We start from the raw sequence: 20,783 nt of genomic DNA on the forward strand, positions 1-20,783 counted from the left end.
AGAGGCAGGGGGGCTTTTTTTGTGAGGCCCACTGCCAAGGTGTGTGTGTGTGTGATAAACAGCCAAGACAGGATACGTACAGGCGAGGCCAACTGACGGTAGAACTAGCATACTTAACCACAACATACACACCTCCCACCCTAACCTAAGTATAACAACGATGTCACCGTTGGTGATGAGGGTGTTGACCACTTCCCTTAAAAATACATACATTGCGTGTATGTGAGTCGAAGGAATTGCAGCTCACGAGAAGTTTATTTCATGCAAAAAACCTTGTGATATTAATAAACAACTTGCGGTTTGAAAGTACCAGTAGGCTACCAGATACGATGTTGTATGCACATACTTGCTACGTTCTTACATGCAGCTCGTGTGAACACAGATTCTTCCATCAGCGCTCGCCTCCCGCTTTGATTGCAGACTCAAGTTAACGTGTGTGCAGAAAGATGCCATGAAAGATGCCATGAAACATGAAGCTTCCTTTCAAGGAATTTCTAAAATAAAAGTCCCGCAAAACAATAAAGAGTTATTTCTCTGCGTGCGAAATTTGAGGTGTGGCGTGTGAGAGTGTGAACTGGTTGATATGCGTGTGTCTCACGGCCAAAGCGCGAGACTCGGCAGCTCTGTGTCCATGTGTCTCTGTGTATCATGTGTCATGCAACATCCCTCACCTCCTGCCTCGCTCTCTTCCCCTCAGAGATGGCGAGCTGGGTCCAGACTGTGTTCCTCCTCTGCCTGTCCTCAGCACCCCTCTCCCTGGCAGACCCCATCCTGGACTTCACCTTGGACACCCCCATCAACAACGTGGTCCAGGACCCCCAGAGTGGCCGCATCTACCTGGGGGCCGTCAACGCCATCGTCCAGCTGGACGCCTCGCTCCGCCAGGAGGCCCGTGCCGAGACGGGCCCTAAGGAGGACTCCCGGGGCTGCACGCCGCCGGCCTCGCCCTCGGCCTGCAGCGACATCAAGCCCATGGCCAACCTCAACAAGCTCCTCCTGGTGCACCGGGCCAACGGCGCGCTCATCGTGTGCGGCAGCCGCTACCGGGGCATCTGCTCCCTGCTCAACCTGACCAACGTGGAGCAGCAGCTGTACTACAGCGACAACAAAGGGGAGAGGACCTACGTGGCAAGCATAGAGGACACGGTGGCCGTGGTCGGCGTGATGTCCACCTACGCCAAAGACGGCCTCGACTTCAGTGTGTTCCTGGTGGGCAAGGGCTACGGCAGCCTGGACAGCACGAAACTCATCAGCACGCGTATCCTCCAGGACTACCGGGAGTGGGTGGTGTTCGAGAGCATCATCGAGGCCTCGGCCGTGCAGACCACGCCCTTCGTGCCCAAGTACCTGCATGATTTCCGCCACGCCTTCAAGGAGGAGGGCTTCGTCTACTTCCTGTTCTCGCGCACGCTGGACGGCTCGGACACCAAGAACCTCACCTTCGTGTCGCGGCTGTGCGAGGACGACCAGCACCTCTACTCCCACACAGAGCTGGAGCTCAACTGCGGACCGGGGAACCGTTACAACAAGGTGCAGGCGGCGTATGTGGCGAGCCCGGGTAAGGAGCTGGCACGGGGCATGACCGAGTCGAGTCAGTACGGAAAAGTCCTTCACTGGCACAAGGTCCTCTTCATGGTGGCCAGCTCGGACGACGACGGCACCGACTCGGCCCTCTGCATGTACCCGCTCAACGCCATCAACGAGAGGCTGTTGGACATCATCAGCGCCTGCTACAGCGACTCAGGCAAGATCGGAGGGACCCCCGCCGTTTACATCCCCTACTCCTCAAGAGCGGATGAGTTCTGCACCTCCCACATCAGCGTAAGTAGCTCAGTTTTTTTTTTTTTAACACTTTACTTTGACCCCAGTGTAGTAACATTGTAATTACTGTAGTTACAATGTTGTATAGTCATTAGGTCATTGCATAGTTGAAAAGTGTGTTATTATTACACAGTTTATTACACTTATTACAAGTGGAATAAGAAAATAATAATAATTGAGTGTAATAACCTAAACTGCTCAGCTCTTCTACTATGTAGTTATAGATACATTACCAATGTACTATGTTACGATGTTGTTACTAGTTTTCCACAGCCGCTGTCTTTTGGCTGCGATATGGCCCTTTACGCACACAGTTTGCCAGACTCATGGGTAGACTCTTATGGTAGAGCCCTGAGTCTAGACAAGACAGACTAGAGCAGGCTTCCAAGAACACATCAGATAACCACGAATCAATGAATCATATCACGGTCAGTAACGTGAAACACATTACACCTCATAGTCTAGACTCCTTTTTTGGGAGCTTTGTATAGATTTCTTATGTCTTCTTTTCTTTTCTTTTTCTTTTTTTTGGGGGGGGGCAGTCCCACTCATATTTTTCATTTTTATTGACAGATACAGTAGAGATTTAGACAGGAAGGATGGGTGAGAGAGAGAGAGGAGGGATGACATGCAGGATATGTCCCCGGCCGGAATTGAACCGGGGACCCTGCGGTTACCCGCTACGCCAGGCACCTAAGCGCCCCTTGTATAGATTTCTTCTGTCGTCTGTCCCGTCTGCAGAAGGATACGTTGAACAACTACAAGTGTGGGGCCGACTTCCTGCCCTCGCCGCTGGCCAGTAAGCCGGAGTTCGCTTTGCAGGCTGAAGCGGTGATCACCAAGAAGGGCCTGCTGACCGCCGTGGCCATCGCCGTAGAGAACGACCACACCATCGCCTTCCTGGGAAACAGCGAAGGAGAAGTGTGCAAGGTAAGGTGGCAAGGAAAGGAGACTGGAAGAAAACTTAGGGTTGGTTAGAGTGATGCATATAAGTGAAGATGCTAGGGTGGAATAGTACCGTGGTAAATTAAGAGGAGGGGGTAAATGGGAGTGGACAAGATAGAGGGGGATGTATGATGTAAGGTGCCTGGGAGGGTATTTTTCGGTTGTTTATTTTATTCATCTTACCTAGTGTATTTTATTCATGCATTTCATCTGGGTAAATCCCAACATATATCAGTGATGTATTTGACTGGCATCTTACAATGTAAAGATCAGGTTAGATATCTCAGTGTCATTTCAGACTCAGACTTGATTTTTAACTCCCACATTAAGTCAACAAGCATATCAAAACAGCATATTATCATCTTACAAATATAGCGAGAATTAGGGGTTATAATTATGTCCAAGCGGGATCTTGAAAAATGTCCTTTTTCAGGACTCTCCAAACAGGCACTTAGACAATTACAACTTATTAAAAAATGCTGCTGCAAGAGTCCTGACTAAAACTAGGAAGTTTGTTCACATTTCTCCCATTCTTAGATCTCACGGGATCTCACAGAATAGATGTTTAAATCATGCTTCTGGTCTACAAATCTCTGAATGGTGTAGGGCCCAAATACATCTCAAACATGTTTGTGCCTTATGAACCTGCTAGATCCCTAAGATCATCTGAGGCTGGGCTTTTAATAGCTCCTCAAGTGAGCACCAAAAGTGGTGGGACAGCAGCATTACATTAGAACATAGCTCACTATGCAGCAAAACACTGGAAATTGCTGTCAAGACATTAGTTCAGCCCCATCTGTATACATGTTTTAAAATATGCTGAAGACGTTTATGTTCTGTTTGGCTTTTAATTGAGTGTATTTTAATGATTTTGATTTGTTTAAACCTGAACATTTTAAATTGTTCCTGTATCTTACTTTGTTTGTTCAGCTTTTAATTTGAGTGAATTTTATATGATGACTCATTTTTCAGTAATTGTTATGTTATCTCATGTTTTATGTAAAGCACTACGAGTGTACATTATGTTGTATGAGCTATACAGATACATTTGCCTTTGCCTTTGGCATGTGGATACATAAAGTAAATTGGTGGGAAGGGTGGTGGGGGCCATTAGGGAAGGGGTTAGGCTATTTCTGTAGAATGGGACCTAAATATTAGAGGGTGTTGGTGGGTGAACATGGGGTAGTGTACCGTACGAGGTAAACAGCTAGGACAAAATGCTTTGAGAAAGGAGGGAGGGAGTTGGGAGAGGCAGGTCGTTTTATTTGTAATCCTTTGCATTACTTAGTGAAATAGCCTAGCATCCATTGACAGTAAGTTGATGGTCTGCTCCTATCAGGCCCATCTGACCAGCAACCCTGAGATGTACAGCAGTCCATGTGAACTCACGGGGGAGAGAGTCAACAAGAACCTCTTCTTTGACCACGAGCACAGCCACCTGTATGTCACAACAGAGAAAAAGGTAGAGTCTTCGATCACCATTCCTTACGGAACCCCATACTTCTGTGAATGGGCATACTGTATGTGTCTGCACTTGTTTGTGTATCTGTTTATTATATGTGCGTGCTACCATAGATCATCAAGGTGCCAGTGCAAGCATGCCATCTGAAGACTGACTGCCAGTCCTGCGTGGAGCTGAAGGACCCGTACTGTGGCTGGTGTGTTCTGGAGGGCAGGTGGGCAATAAGCATTTCTCTCTCTCTCTATATATAGTCTTATCTGGGATTTACTGTACATTCTCTACTGTAGAGAGCAGCAGTGTGTTTGCTCAGGGTTTTATTGCGGACTCTCACAGAACTTTGGCCCTTGATTGTGCTTCTCTACTTACCCATTTACTGTAAATGGTGCCATGAGTACTTAGGTCTATTCAACCATGGGTCATATGGAGAGCTGTACTGGAGAGTTGACTATCACTTGTACAGGGCGCATTGGTAGGGGCGGCTGTGGCTCAGGAGGTAGAGGGGGCGTCTAATGATCGCAAGGTCGGCGGTTCGATCCCTGGCTCCTCCTGTCCAAGTGTCGAGGCGTCCTTGGGCAAAGACACTGAACCCCAAATTGCTCCCAATGAGCGTGTTGGCGCCTTGCGTGGTAGCTTGCTGCCATTGGTGTGTGAATGTGTCAAGTCAAGTCAACTTTATTTATATAGCACATTTACATGCAGCAGCAGCTGAACCAAAGTGCTTCACAGGCGGGGAGCAAATAAGGAGCACATATGTAAAACAGGTAAAGTGCAGGATAATAAATAAAATGTGTGTGTGTGAATAGATGAATGAGAGGCCATTGTAAAGCGCTTTGGAATAAGGCGCTATATAAGTGCAGTCCATTACAGATCTGCACAATTGATATTAGTGTACTTGAGTGTGGGTTGTTATAACTGTAAACAATCATGACTATTACCATTACAAATGACATTTAATAGGAGTTGGCTAATAGCAAAAACATATTTGGGGCAAGCAGGCTACAATGACATCAATGTAAGGTCAAAGGCACCATGACGTGGGGGGTGTATATAGTGATACTCAGTAGGCTTGGAGCAGTGGCTGATGGGTGTTGATGTCCCTCTGTCATAGGTGTACCAGGAGGTCTGACTGCCGACGCGCAGAGGAGAAGAACGGTTGGTTATGGAGTCCAAAGTTGCAGTGTGTGAAGATTGTGTCTTTCCACCCGCCCAACCTCAGCTGCAAGAAGACTCAACAGGTATTACAGTGCATCCAGGGCTGCTAGTCTGCTAGGTCTAGAAATTATTTGGAAAAAATAACATTATTATTATTAAAAAAACGTTTTTCCATTCTGAATCTATAGCCCTCTACTCTCGAGCCCCTGCTCTGTATTGATCTATTTTGAAAACTGAAAACAAGCTTAATATAACCGACGTACTGTATATGTTTGTGTACTCTCACACTCTCTCTTTTCTCTGTCATCTAACCTCTTTCCCTCTCACCTATCCTACCCCCCTCTCTCTCTCTCACACACTCTCTCTCTCTCTCATTCTCTCTTGTTCTCTCTCATACTCTCCCATTCTCTGTCTCTCACTCTCTCTCTCCCTCTCTCTCTCTCTCTCTCTCTCTCTTCCTCTGTTCCCCCTCTCTCCTCCTGTCTCTCACCCTACCTGTCTTTCTCTCTCAGGTTGAAATCAACATTCCTTCCCTCCCCTCCATTGGGGGCTCTGACCGGCTGCGCTGCGTGTTCCGCTCGTTCCTGAGTGAAGGCACCATGTCTGACTCGGGTCAGGTGACCTGCGCCCTCCCCAACCCTGACGCCATACCCCCCACACCTGAAGATCAGGGTACGCCATGTCTCTCAGTCTCCCAAAACACAATCAGCTCCCTGTAACTCTCTGTCAAATGAGCTGAAAGACTACTTTTACTATGTGAGGAGCAGACCTGGGTTTAAATAGTATTGGACATTTTCTGAAATACATTTAGTGTCTGATTTTGCCGCGCCATAGTGCCAGGAAGGTGGGATTTGCACTTTTGGGTCTATTTCATTTTGGGACTATTTCCCCAGACAAGCTCAATCGAGCACAGCTCGAAGTATTCAAAATGATTTCAAATACTATTTGAGCCCAGGTGTGCTATAGAGGGCAATGCAATCTTCATCCACTCACTAACATCTAGTCCCCCCTGCGCTTTATAGATTTCGTGGCAGTGCCAGTTAAAATCTTTGTGAATGAAACGGTGGAGCTGGCGACCAGAGAGTTCAAGTTCTACAACTGCTCTGCTACTGTGAAGAAAGCCGAGAACACGCCGTGAGTTGTTCAACTCTTAGCTCAGCTCTTAGAGCGCAGGACAATACCCTCCTTAGACCGAACACACACTGGGCTTTTGTGTGTATCGACGTAGAGTCTTAAACAACCTTGATGGAAATGAATAGAAGCATGGGAACAGATGAGAGGAAAAAAAAAGTCTGTGTGTAAAACGTGGTGCATGACTGATACCGGGGGATTGAATGCACCTCTTGCATTTTCCACTTTTATTGCTAACGGGAGGAAATTGCTTTGGTTTCCTTTTCATTAATCAAAAAATGAAATTCGATCTCCCCTATATATTTTTCCCTCTCTCTCTCTGCTTCCCCATGCTGTTTTTTCATCCGCAGGAAACATCTGATAAATGAGTTTTGTTTGTCAGAAGTTACAGAGATATATTTTTTACCCTTACAACATGGATTCTGGTTACATTAATTGAATTTTATGATGAGTTTGTATTATTTCTTTTTTTTTAAACAAGAATGTGTGCGTGCGTGTGTATGTGTGTCTCAGGTGTATGTCCTGTGTGGCCAGCACGTGGGGATGCCAGTGGAACACCCAAGACCACACCTGCAATGACATGGACGAGGCTGTTGTAGGCGCTTACATAATCAAACACAGACAGGTTAGGAAGGATTAACACTCTCTCGAAAGGGTTTACACTCAAGTATAATACATTATTAAGAGCCATTTCCTTATGCATGAAACATATTGAGGTGTCAAATATACGGTACATTCATAAGTCAGCAGATGTTCATCTGCTACATAAACTGTCGCTCCGGATGAGCGTCTCTGCTAAATGACTGAAGATAGATAGAGGATACATTGTTAATAAATGTTCAGAAATGTATAATTTATGAAATTCATATTCAATTTATTTCCATCTCCACGTAGGGGGCGAGATGTCCACAGTTTGAGAACCCAGATCCTGTACTCATTCCTGTTGGATTCAAAACCACCATCAGTTTTGAGGGTATTAACTTGGACTTGTACCAGGTAAATTAATAGAGCTTCTACTCATCATTATAGTTGTTGGGGTCACAGACATTTTTTTATTGAACCTCTGGATTAATCGATTAGCTGACAAATCGATTTTCTTTTTTTACTATGGCTTTAGAGCTCTTGTTTGACTAGCCTGCCAGGAGTGATAATAGACAGTGATGATAGACAGTGAGTGACTGTTTGACCCCCTACCTTCTAAGACACTCTGGATAGAGAGCAGCTTCTTCCACAGAGCTATCACTCTGATAAACAATCCCCCCCTCCGCACACCCCGCTGAACTATTGCCCCCCCCTCACACACACCCACACACCCACCCACCCACAATTGACTATGACTCTCAGTACCCCCCCCCCCCCCCCCCCCCCACCTTGGGATGCTATGGCTATGACAATGAAAACCTTCTCATACTGTATATTGCACATGTTTCCACATTAGATACTGTACATAAACTACCTCAGTGTACTAGCTACCTAACTGTACATAGCTCATAACTGTATATAGCCCATAACTGTATACTCTAAACTAAACTGATGTTTACAATACTACCTCTGCACATACTGTATATTGCATAGTCACCTATCACTACCATTCTTGTTCGGTTTATGTTGTGCCCATATATCACTAATTGCACTTTTGGTTGGATACTAAACTGCATTTCGTTGTATAGTACTTGTACTCTGCGATGACAATAAAGATGATTCCAATCGAATCTAATCTAATTAAGTGAATGACAGAGCAGGGTCTGCTTCTGTTGGATAAAATGGAACAAATCCTCTGTTGTGTCACGTATAGTGAGGGAAATGTGGTCTTTTTTTATTCATCAATTACCTTTTCTTAAATAGTTTTGGATGCCTGCGACTGACCGATCGATTAATCAAATAATCGAACACAAACCTAATCTTAATGGTTTACAGGTTTTTGTAGTTGTGACCATTTTGGATATATGCACCCCTCAGACACTTCCATGTCTGTAACGTTCATACAAAGGCTAACTCTAAATCTGACTCTTATCTTTGAATCAGAGAATAACAACTGAGTCTTGCAGAATAAACTTGTTTAATGTTGACCATCTCACCCTTCCCTCCCTCCCTCCCTCCCTCCCTCTCTAGGACCGGACTTTCACCATTGGCACAGAGCTGATGAGGAACATAGAGGAGGACGTCAGATCCGAGGACGGACCGTTCTACAGTTTCAACGGTTTTGATGTGCGTACCCTCTCCGTCTGTGCACGGTGGAGTCTGTGTTATTGCAATGACATCACCCACAATGTCAGAACACTGCACATTTAACAACAACCCCAATACTTCTATATAAACAACGGCACACGAGCAAGTAACCAAGTCAGTAAGCAAGAGACCTGTTTAAAAGGGTGACATAGTATTGTCTTGTGTAGGTTCACCCTTTACCTGGTTTGCCTCTATAGTCATTTTGATATTCTAGCACCCCCCAATGGACAAACACCAATGTTCCTTCAATTCTGTGTTTTTGGGGAAACTGTTACAGTGACTAGTCCCCAGGCCTGTTATTTTTTAAACATTGATTTCCTGTGCTGTGTTTGAATGCCTGCCAAAGTGAATATTAGGAGAACCTGTTATGTTTGGGCATCGAAAAGCCGCCCATGCTTTTGAAAAATCTGAAGTGCCATTCATCATTGGTTTCCACATACACTATTAATATTTCATTTTGTCCCTGTTTCTAGTTTTCCTTCGATAAGTCACAGGAAACCAATGTTCTGTTCTACGTGAAGGACAAAGACTTGGGAAAAAAGATAGACAGCACCCTGAATGGTATGTCTTACATTTTAATATGCAATGCTTTGCTGTAGATAATGCCTTTATGTGTTTTGGTACAGTAAGCCGTCTTTGATCTGTCAGTAGCACTGGTTTAACACTCAGTGGAAAAGTTCACTGGTTCTATTCAATCATTCAATTGTATTGATCATACTCAGACATGATCAGACATCTGCTAATGTGTGCTGTATGATCCCAATGCCATTTAAGAACATTTTCAATTCAATAACTGTCAATCGATCCTTTTGGGCAACGATGGCATGTGTATTCTAAAGTGTCCCTTTCCTCGTCCCTGTCTGTCCTCTCTCCAGTGACCCTGTACAACTGCTCGCTGGGCAGGGAGGACTGCAGCCTGTGTAAGAACGCCGACCGCAAGTACAGGTGTGTGTGGTGCACCAAGAGGAAGTCCTGCGTGTACGAAAAGCTATGTACGAGCAGCCAACAAGGCTTAGAGGATCCACAGGACACAGAGTGCCCTGACCCCCAGATCTCTACTGTGAGTAGTAGCACCATCTCTTTGACCGTTGAACCTTGGAAATAATTTACATGTTGGTATATATTTACTTTTTGGAGATGGTATTGACTTATGGTTATCACTTTATTCAACGGTACAGTTTACATAGATCCAGACAATGGTACCAGTTCAGCCCTTTACTAATGAAGTGTAACTGAGAGATTAATGGCAGCCGACACACTGCAGGCCATCTGTTTATGCAGCCTTGCTGCATGATGCTGCACTTTATCATCTAAAAGCCTTCTTTCCCCAATCCTCCTTTACTAGATCATCCCTCGCTTTGGACCCATGGGAGGGGGCATCTCCGTCACGATTAAGGGCTCAAACCTGGGCATCCACAAGGAAGACATTAAGAGAATCACGGTAGTGGGGGTCCCGTGTATACACCAAAAGGAAAAATATGCTGTCTCAACCAGGTACCGTAATACACACTCACCCCTCCCCCATAGTGTGTGTGTGTGTGTGTGTGTGTGTGTGTGTGTGTGTGTGTGTGTGTGTGTGTGAATTGAGGACACACAGCCTAGTTTACATGAGCAAATCTAAAATGTCAATAACCTGGTGTTACCTCTCTCTGACATTACAAGTCTGTAGCACCCCAACCACCAACTAATAATCCAAAATATCTTCCTGTTGTTCTCTGTCTCCAGTGTGGTGTGTGTGATCGGCCCCCTAGACCCCCAGAGCACCAGTTCGGGGCAGGTGGAGGTGGAGGTGGAGGGAGGGAAGAGAGGAACTTCCTCTGCCATCTTCACATACAGGGTAACCACATTCTTTCAGAAATAGAGAGATTGAATTGGCAGCTGGAAAATGTGTCTCCTCATGCTTTTAGCTGATTTAGTTGTTTTATGACCATTGTTATATTTTTCCATTTCCCTGCTACAGTGCTCCTTATCGGCTACACACGCCCAATTTAGTTTAATACCCAAATAATACAATATATTAATGTTCTGTTGAATAAACTCCTGGGTGCTGTCACATTACAATACAACAATGCAAGGTAATGCACTGTGATAAGACTGAATTGATTTGGTATACTGTGTGTATGCTAGTTTAGCCAGATGCTACACTGTGCCCCTATTCCCTCTGATGCTTTAAGAGGGGACATTGTAGCAATTTAAGTAGCTTTTTCATTTCTCTCACTGCTAAATATCCCCTAGGGAGATGGCTCTGCCTGACTGTTTGCTCAGCAAATTGAAGCAGATGCAGTGTGTGTATGTGTGTCGGGGGGGAGGGGTGAAAATCTTGTGTAGAAAAAGATGAGACACTAAGATGAGTGTGTATTTCCTGGCCCTTTTCCTCCAGGACCCCCATCCCAAATCGGTGCAGCCCTCCAGGGGTCCAAAAGCCGGGGGGACGGTCATCACCATCTCAGGCAACAATCTGGACACGGCCACCAGGGATGACATCCACGTGACTATCGGCGCGGTGGTGTGTACTGTGTAAGTCCTTTCATGGTCAGGTCATGATGATATATGTGACACAACGTCATCGAGCATCGTGACAGCAGCTGGTGAAAGTGGGAACAAGTCGGCAACCGAAAACATTTTCAGACTTTTATTCTGAACATTTTAAATAAATGTCAACATTGTTGAAAATCAATGACAGACTCGCTAGTCAACTAACATAATATACATTACTTGGGGAAATGCTAATTATCACAATGTGGATAATGAATACTTTATAATAATACTTTCGTCAATAATAGCATCATCACCTGATATTTCTGTTTTGATGTGACTCTGATGTTGATATCACAATGATAATAATGATGATAATTAGTAAACATTTACTGTATCTTAGGTGTTAAATGCAGGCACAATTAATTCTGTCCTATTTTCTACTCGTCATTTCCTTGTATTATAAGCTCATCAAGCACAGTTATAAAAGCAGGTTTTTATAAGAAGGGCTTTTATTGTTGATTGTTGGCTTATTTCTCCTTTTAATGCATGGACATTTGTCAGTTTTCATCTAACAGAATAGTTCCATCTAACAAAATATTTCTAAAAAATCAATATTAGATGGACGCAATATTACCGTTATGATTATGCCACCAAAAACAAAGGTTTTACCTACGCTGGTAAAAAGATGGCTTTTCACTGTTGCCCGTCCCTATGATTCCAATGGATGCCAACGTCTTGCCAACACTGGTAAAAAGATAGCTTTCCGCTGATGGCTTTCCCAACGATGCAGCGATCTACACTACCATATGGAGCAGGGTCGAGGAAGGTAAAGGAGGAAATTAGTCTCCTTAGTTAGTTCCTCCACATTCCTAAAAAATACTCACTTAATTCTGTAATCCATAGGTTGCAAGATCAAAGCCGATTTGCGCTTATTCATGTCAAAATACCTCTAAAAGGTTTCCCCTCATTTTCCTTGCTGCCCATATGAGAGCGTAGTTAGAGAACGTGTGATGATGACTATAACAAACAGTATGAGAGCAGATCGTGATCTTTGAAAAAGACCAGTTGGTGCCTGAGTGAGGTAGCTGATCATCTACAGTAATCAGTTCAGTTTGTCAGATAGAGGAGATATCTTTTCAAACATTGTTCACAGCTCTTGTCACCACCTTCTGGTGGCTTCTGTCAGCACTTCACAACTCGCGTCTGCCACAACAGCGGCATCGCGGTAGCCAACTGTTGGTGATGGCAGTATGAACGTTTTAAACACTGACCTACTGGTCTAGTCAGAGGTGTCTTTGAATTCAGCGACAGCTTCTCTGTAGATGCCCACGCCTTGGTGACATTTTCAACAGAGGTATTGAGAAATAACGAGCTCGCTAGCCGAAGCGGGACGTAACAAACTGTCACAGTCCTGCCATGTTAGCCATCCTCCATGCCGTGACCCTGTATAACCCCCCCAGACTGTGTCCTCGTCCACAGGGAGACGTTCGGGTCGGTGATCACATGCAGGACGGGAGAGTACCCGAAAGACAAGATCCCCTCTGACCTGCTCGCGGTCACCATCAAGTATGGCAACAGCACCACCAAGATCATCCCCGATGCCTTCCAGTTCTGGGAGAACCCCACTATCCTGGACCACCAACCCAAAAGCAGCTTTGTTTGGTGAGACTTCAGTCCTTGCCCCTGACTGGCTGCTCTGTTGACAGAAGCACAAGCACACCTGGCTCCCCTATTCTGACAACAGCCGGTAGTGGGAATGAGATTAGTGAGTGCTGGAGCTCAGATGTGAGCATGAGCCCCACTACAGGGGAACAAAATGCATTACCTGAAAATGTGCCTCGATTTTGAAGCTTTGTAATAATCATAATTGAACTAGATGATTATTAATAGCATTTACAACCAGCTACAGTACAGTTTTTAGAGCTACTATATAGGTGGGGAAAAGGAGAGGATATGAGTGTTTTCATCCCATAAGATTGTGGTGGTAATAGTACTCTACTCCACTACTGTGTCTGTTCTTAGTGGTGGCAGGAGCATTATGGTGACGGGTTCAGGCTTTGACCTCATCCAGGATGCCAGCATGATGATCCAAGCCTTGGCAGACGAGAGGTCAGCAGTCACAAGTCCTACTGAGGTATGCTTAGTCTGTCGGTCGGTCTCTCTCTATTTCTCTCTCTATTTCTCTCTCTATTTCTCTCTCTATTTCTCTCTCTATTTCACTCTCTCATTTTCTTTCTCTCATGCTTTTGTTCTTCCTTACATATCCAGACCACAACTCCCCATATCTCTACATCCCTTGACTACCATTGCTTTGTCCACATTCACTTCATTTCAGCCCTTAACCATCTCTTTTAATATCTGCACCATAGCCAGTCACTGCTCCCTAATAGTCTCCACAACAAAAATAATCAAGTCGGGTTGATGTCAGGCACTCAGAGCTCTGCACTGTACAGGGCTTGTTGACTCCTGCCCCAGCTGCCTTAGGGTGGGTTTAACAGCGATTTTACTCATTTCATTTTTAGGCTAAATTTAATGCAGGCATTAAGGTTCCAGCAGATTATGTGATTAGACAGTTCAGCTGTGCTCTGCTGTGCTCTCTCCCTGTGTGGCAGGGCCTTAGACTTAGGGACCCCACAAACTGGTTTATCAAAGACCCTCTGTGGTCAAAGTCATAAGATCCTGGTTCCTGGTGAGATTCTGTCAACATAACTTGTGATGGACATAAATCATAGTACAATGTAAGCACTATATAGCAGTATAGCTGGAAAAAGACAACACACACACAATCATTTACTTAATGTGAGAAATAGCTGGCCACAAGAAGAAAGAAATCCCATAGAAAACCAAAGTTACTCCCAAAGTGTATTTTATTGTCCAAGGGGGTTCAAGGGTACTTTATTTGTCACATGCACAGAAATACAAAGTAAAACATGCAGTGAAATGAAATGGGACTAGACACTCAACACTGTACACTGTGCCAGAAAAGAAAGAGACAATAGTAACAAAAAAAAGACATAAGGGACATAAAGTGCTGAACATTGTCACATTCAGTAAAGAAATATTGTGTATATTGTGTCAGTAAGCCAGTGTGCTCACCCCTTTCCTCCCACGCCTCTTCTCGCTCTCTCTCTAGTACCTTCATCACGCCATCACCAAGAACGACACAGTGATCCAGTTCTTGTCCCCGGCCGTCAGCAGGTCCTATGACACACAGGTGTTCAAGACCGTTATCAAGTTGGATAATTGGGAGAGGGAGCTCAAGCCCTTCGACTACTACCCCAACCCCACCTTCAATGAGCTGTCGAAGAAGATCATCACCGAGGCCAGCATCATCATCGTCACTGTGAGTAGAGGCCTCGGCCTTGGACTCTTCATTGAAAAAGATGTGGTATTTTATATATAAGTTTAGCTTGTCTTGAAATGGCACTTATCCTAAGTCACACTGTATAAGAGTGTCTGCTAAGTGATGCAAAGGTTTGTCAACTATCTGGATAACAGAGAGCAATTTGTTTCCTCCAATTGCTGCTCATCTAAGAAATCAAGAATTATTTTTGGGGTTCCCCAGGGGTCCATCTTGGGCCCTTTACTATTTTTACTTTACATCAATGATTTGTCTATGTCTTGTAAAAATGATTACTTATTATTTGCTGTCGATACTAACCTTATAGCCGTACACAATGACTTCTAGTCTCTGATTGAATGTGTAAATGAGGAATTATCAATTGCCTTTAACTGGTTCCAACTGAATAAGTTAACCCTCAATGTAAAACAATTTAACTTCATGATCTTTTGCAACAAAAGCAAGTGCTACTCCAAAGAAGATTCTAAAATATCAATTAATGGAACTGGCATTATTCAAGTGCCAGATACTACATTTTTAGGTGTTATTGTTGACAAGGGTTTTAATTTGGTCTATTTGCAAGAGATCCATGAAGATGCTTGGTTGAGAAGGGTTTGTCCCCTGATCCATCCTTCATTTAACCTTGTATTATAGCTTCTTATTTGCTTACATCAACTACTGTAATATAGTCTGGGCTGCTACATATCTCTCATATCTCAACAAATTACTCTTAATTCAGAAGAGGTTCCTAAGGATGATCTCTCAATCGAACAGATTTGAACCATCTGCACCCCTATTTAGAAAATACTCACTATTATCCGTTTGACAAACTGAATATTTTTCAAACATGCTTATTCATGCACAAATTCATTAACAATAAGCAAGATCTTCCTTCTACCTTCCATAGTTTCTTTATTTTTTCAACAGACATTCACTCATATCCAACAAGATACAGTACCGTAATTGTCTTCACTTACCTCTCTGTCTCTAGCCACCAATTCAACATTTGTTATTGAGGTCCAAAAATCTGGAACACTTTGAGCTTGCCATTGAGATTAACATCTTGATCAGTTTTCAGAAAGCAACTGAAAGATTATTTAATGTCGTCATGAGCTGTTTTGTGTTTTCTTTTCTTTCTTTTCTTTTTTTCTTTTAAATTCTTCATAACTTTTTTCCTTTCCATGATTTTTGCTCTTATTTCTGTTTTTCTTTTCTTGATGTGTTTTGAGCAAACTATGTATCCTTGTGTCTTGTGTTTCAGTTTCTTTTTTTTTGTGCTATCTTACCTTTTTCCCCCATGGATATGATTTTGTTTGTGGTTTCTTTGATCTTATTTATATGTATCAAGTGGTCTTTGTGTTACATTGAAACCTAGCTATTGACGGGAGTGGAACTATGTACAAGCCTTCTGGGATTCATTCCCTCCTTGCACCATTTCATGTGTGCTAAATAAACTAAAGGTAGAATACAGTAAATACTGTAATTGTACTTGTCCTTCTGTGAAAAAGGGTCTCAAACTCAAAAAAAAGGTTCACCAATTACGATTATAACATGATACTCATATTAAGTGCAATAATTATGTTCTGTTTCCATCTCAGGGCAGAGGTTTCTCCAAAGCCATGACAGCCAAAGAGGCCCAGGCGTTTGTGGGCGACGTCCCCTGTCTGGTCAACATACTCCAGGATGACAAGCTGTTCCTGGACCCCCCCTCAACTCACCCGAGTGCCCGCTCTAAACGCCACCGCAGAGACACCGGCTCTGACCCGCTGGACCTGCTTGTAAGATCACACACACACACACACACACACACACACACGCACACAGACACACGCACACACACACACACATACTGTATGACTACACTGCTAGTTGGATTGGTCACATAGTGTATATATATTTTTTTAAATGTAGATAACTTTAACCTTTCTAAAGGTCTTTGCACACTAATGCGTTTTTTTAAATCCATCATCCGAAAAAAACGTTACTCACCTTGCACACTGACCTCCGATGCATTTTATTAGAGTCCGATGCGTTTTTTTGTTATATTGACGTTGCGAAATTTCTTCTTCTCGAGAATAGAAAAAGGAACAGCTATAACCTTGTTGAATTATGTACCTATATGATGCATTGGCAGTCTGTGACAGTGTGTGCACCTGCCCTGACCCTGCCCTTCTGCCTGAATTTGAGTATGATGCTACCCAAATGAATGTTATTGTTTAGTGCCGTACGCTTTCGTGGTATTATATTGTGTGAATTATCATCTGTACCGTATGTTGTTTTTCTTTCACTCGACTAACCGCCAAGATAATACTTGAGACATATTAATCCAACTGTCCTGCAGTTCTAATTTGACTGAATTACTAAATCAAGGGCAGCTTATTGTCACTGCTGGGGATAACTCTTTCCTACCTTTGTGTTCCAGATCAAGTTTGGGAACGGAGAGTGGGTGGTGGGCTCGGTGCACTATGAGACGAAGTATGAGGTGCCCCTCTTAATCATCATCCCGGCGGTCATAGTGCCTATGCTGCTGATCATCGCTGTCTCAGTCTACTGTTACAGGTGAGGAACCCACAGACAGGACAGACACCATATTGTCTTTCTTCAGGAATGTGCTGGTGTATACTTGTGTTGAGTCAAGGGGTTTTCATAGCCAACCAAATGACAATGAGTTCTACTGATTGTCATCAACAAGACTGTAGTGTGTGTGTGTGTGTGTGTGTGTGTGTGTGTGTGTGTGTGTGTGTGTGTGTGTGTGTGTGTTATCATTTGGTGTGAATAACATCCTATGTGTAGGCATAACTGGTTGGCTCAGCACTACTGTAACTGATTGTTTCCATAATGTCAAAATGCACTAATAGTATTTATGTCCTTTAGATATTGTACAGTTTATCTGGACATAAATAAAGCATTTAAAATGTGTGTGTGTGTGTGTGTGCGCGATTTTGTTGATTTTGTGTACTGTATCTGCAGGAGGAAGAGCCAGCAGGCAGAGAGAGAGTATGAGAAAGTCAGACACCAGCTGGAAAATCTGGAGGAGAGCGTACGAGACCGCTGCAAGAAAGAGTTCACAGGTAACACAACAGCCAACCACCACTAATACATAACCACAGCCAAAAGCTTTGGACAACATGATCAATAGTGCATTGGCAGACTATTTTACATTTAGTCTTAGTCTTTAGACAAAAATGCACATTGCAAAGGCATTCAGTCGCTGTTGTCCCATTGTGTTTCTTGCAAATGTCTTAAAACTCTTGAAACCAGCCAAAGCCTAAACAGAGTCTTGACGCATATATTTTGTCATAATTTTCGTTAACAAAATTAACACTGGTATATGAAATGATGGCAACTGGCAACTGTTGCCATGCCAAAAAACTAAGGAATTGCCCAAAGCACAAAGAGGTTGATAACAAAAAAGAAGAAATGCCCTGAAGAAATCAAACAGGCCCAAACCCTTAAAATATTTAAATCTAAGCTAAACACCTTCATGTTTTGCACCAGTTATGATTAAACACAAACACTTCTATCAATGTATTTTTTTCAATTAACTATTGTCTTTTTAAATGCTTTATCTATTTACTTCTTATATTTGCTTTTATTGATTGTATTTTTTTCTTATGCTCCTCTTGCTGTATTTTTAAATAATGTATGTAAAGCACTTTGAATTGCCCCTGTTGTATGAAATGTGCTATACAAATAAACTTGCCTTGCCTTGCCTTGCCTAGTTTTGTGTGCTTCGTAATAATATGCTTCTCTCCCCTCCCAGACCTGATGATCGAGATGGAGGACCACACCAATGACCTGAGCGAGGGACGCATCCCCTTCCTGGACTACAAGACCTACACCGACCGCGTCTTCTTCCTGCCCTCCAAGGACGGCGCCAACGATGTGATGATCACGGGCAAGCTGGACATCCCAGAGCACCGGAAGGCCATCGTAGCCCAGGCACTCAACCAGTTCTCCAACCTGCTCAACAGCAAGACCTTCCTCCTCAATGTAAGAGCTTGAACACCCACCCAAACAGTGTCTATAGGTCTATCGAAGAGAATACACACACTCAACGAACACTTTGTTAGGAACACCTGCAATTATCTAATCAGCCAATCGTGTAGCAGCAGCTCAATGCTGCTGCTACACGATTGGCTGATCAGATAATTGCAGGTGTTCCTAACAAACATCCTGCAGATACGGGACAACAGCTTCAGGTCAACCATCAGAATGGGGATTTTTTATTTTTTTGACCGTGGCATGATTGTAGGTTTATTTATAAAACTGCTGCTCTCCTGGGATTTTCACTCGCAACAGTCTCTAGAGTTTACCTAGAATGGTACAATAAAGAAAAAACGTCCAGTGAGCAGCAGTTCTGCGGACAGAAATGGTTATGTACTGTATATGTATCTATCTATCTCTATATATTTATTGAGTGAGGCACAATATACATACAGTATATACAAATCATTTTTATCATCATGATCATAATCATGGTGACCATCACCATCACCCTAGTCTCAGATAATGGTGTTAGTTGCTGCCAATCTTCAGTACATGACCATTAACAGGTTTTACTGTGCATACCCACTGCATTATGATGAATGCATGTCTACTGTCAATGTGTCCTGTAGTTTATCCGAACCCTAGAGGGCCGTCCAGAATTCACTGCCCGGGCCAAGGTGTACTTTGCCTCCTTGCTGACGGTGGCTCTGCACGGGAAGCTGGAGTACTACACTGACATCATGAGAACCCTGCTGCTGGAGCTGATGGACGACTACGTCAACAGCAAGAACCCCAAACTTATGCTGCGCAGGTGAGAGGCACTAAGTAGCCACCATTAGTCTAGGGTCCTGTAGCTCTAGCTCTAGTTCTAGATGTTGTAGCTGTACCTCTAGTTGTTCTCGATGTTCTAGAATCTAGATGTTGTAGCTGTACCTCTAGTTGTTCTCGATGTTCTAGAATCTAGATGTTGTAGCTGTACCTCTAGTTGTTCTAGATGTTGTAGCTGTACCTCTAGTTGTTCTAGATGTTGTAGCTGTACCTCTAGTTGTTCTAGTTGTTCTAGATGCTGTAGCTGTACCTCTAGTTGTTCTAGATGTTGTAGCTGTACCTCTAGTTGTTCTAGATGTTCTAGATGCTGTAGCTGTACCTCTAGATGTTCTAGATCAGGGGTGCCCAATACGGCGATCGCGATCGACCGGTCGATCGCAAAGGTAGTATGGGTAGATCGCATGGCATTGAACAAAACCCAAAAGAAAAAAGAAAAAAAAGTTTGCCCATCATCCATCCTCACTATGGCTTTTGCCACTTGATTAACGTACACGTAAGCCAGTCTGAGATCTGCTCTTTTCACCTAACACACGGTTCACCACGCATGCGCAGTCAACAGCGCCAACTACAAAATACAAAATACCGGCGAGACTAATTAACTAGTTAGCCTTCCAATTTCTACTATTTACTATTTAATACTAAAGAAAGGGTATACAAATGAGTGGGGAAGCTGGACCAAGTAAGAAACCAATAACGTACAACTTCCATCCAGAATGGGAGGACGACTTTTTTACACAATGTGATATTGGAAGTGCGTCTGTCTGATCTGCAAATCTACGATGGCTATTTCGAAGAAGGGAAATGTGGCAAAAGAGCGAAAACGTACCGCTGCAACGATAGCTTCTTATCGCGTCAGTCACGTTCTTGTTAAACACAAGAAGTCATTCAAAGACGGCGAAATTGTGAAAAAAGCGTTTCTCGAGGCTGCAGATTGCCTTTTCGATGACAGATCCACAGTGGCTGATGACACCTTGCAAGCCTGCCAACACCTTGCAACCAGCTCCTAAAGCCCTGACTACTAGAAACTATCTGCCTCCTCCCAGTGTCAGGTCTCCCACTAAGGTAGAGAAATGCATTTATTTCCTCCTTTCAAACTAGGGAATTACCTGTTTTGTATCTGGTTTACTTTTCTGTTTGTTGGATCAGTAGTTGGCTATGGTACTGCAGACTGGCTGTCAGTGTGTGAGTGAGAGAAATTGAGGTGTGTGTGTGAGAGAGAAGGCTGGGAACTGTGTGTGTGTGTGTGTGTGTGTGTGTGTGTGTGTGTGTGTGTGTGTTTTTAGTACGTGCGTGTACGTTTGCGATGTTGAAACTAGACTGGTAGATCTTGGCAGACTGGCTACTTGAAAAGTAGATCTTGGTTCAAAAAAGTGTGGGCACCCCTGTTCTAGATGTTGTAGCTGTACC

General features: G+C 43.7%; 1 protein-coding gene across 1 annotated transcript in view; it reads left to right on the forward strand.

Moving 5' to 3' along the window:
* Positions 1-699: 699 nt before the first annotated feature.
* Positions 700-20,783, forward strand: part of plxnb2b (plexin b2b) — a gene marked incomplete at both ends in the record, with an annotated part of 27,767 nt that continues 7,683 nt past the window's right edge. Inside the window, 23 exons of the mRNA XM_080544670.1 lie at positions 700-1,821; positions 2,563-2,751; positions 4,106-4,228; positions 4,342-4,442; positions 5,337-5,463; positions 5,893-6,052; positions 6,403-6,514; positions 7,025-7,136; positions 7,406-7,507; positions 8,624-8,719; positions 9,214-9,301; positions 9,616-9,800; positions 10,086-10,234; positions 10,466-10,577; positions 11,121-11,257; positions 12,698-12,880; positions 13,241-13,352; positions 14,352-14,561; positions 16,157-16,336; positions 16,981-17,117; positions 17,529-17,629; positions 18,322-18,551; positions 19,178-19,359. Of these exons, the coding sequence (XP_080400796.1) occupies positions 700-1,821; positions 2,563-2,751; positions 4,106-4,228; positions 4,342-4,442; positions 5,337-5,463; positions 5,893-6,052; positions 6,403-6,514; positions 7,025-7,136; positions 7,406-7,507; positions 8,624-8,719; positions 9,214-9,301; positions 9,616-9,800; positions 10,086-10,234; positions 10,466-10,577; positions 11,121-11,257; positions 12,698-12,880; positions 13,241-13,352; positions 14,352-14,561; positions 16,157-16,336; positions 16,981-17,117; positions 17,529-17,629; positions 18,322-18,551; positions 19,178-19,359 (4,250 nt within the window). The remainder of the gene's footprint in view (positions 1,822-2,562; positions 2,752-4,105; positions 4,229-4,341; positions 4,443-5,336; positions 5,464-5,892; positions 6,053-6,402; positions 6,515-7,024; positions 7,137-7,405; positions 7,508-8,623; positions 8,720-9,213; positions 9,302-9,615; positions 9,801-10,085; positions 10,235-10,465; positions 10,578-11,120; positions 11,258-12,697; positions 12,881-13,240; positions 13,353-14,351; positions 14,562-16,156; positions 16,337-16,980; positions 17,118-17,528; positions 17,630-18,321; positions 18,552-19,177; positions 19,360-20,783) is intronic.

This window comes from Nansenia antarctica (genome assembly GCF_963989245.1).
Source record: "Nansenia antarctica genome assembly, chromosome: 14".
In the NCBI taxonomy this organism is placed as follows: domain Eukaryota; kingdom Metazoa; phylum Chordata; class Actinopteri; order Argentiniformes; family Microstomatidae; genus Nansenia; species Nansenia antarctica.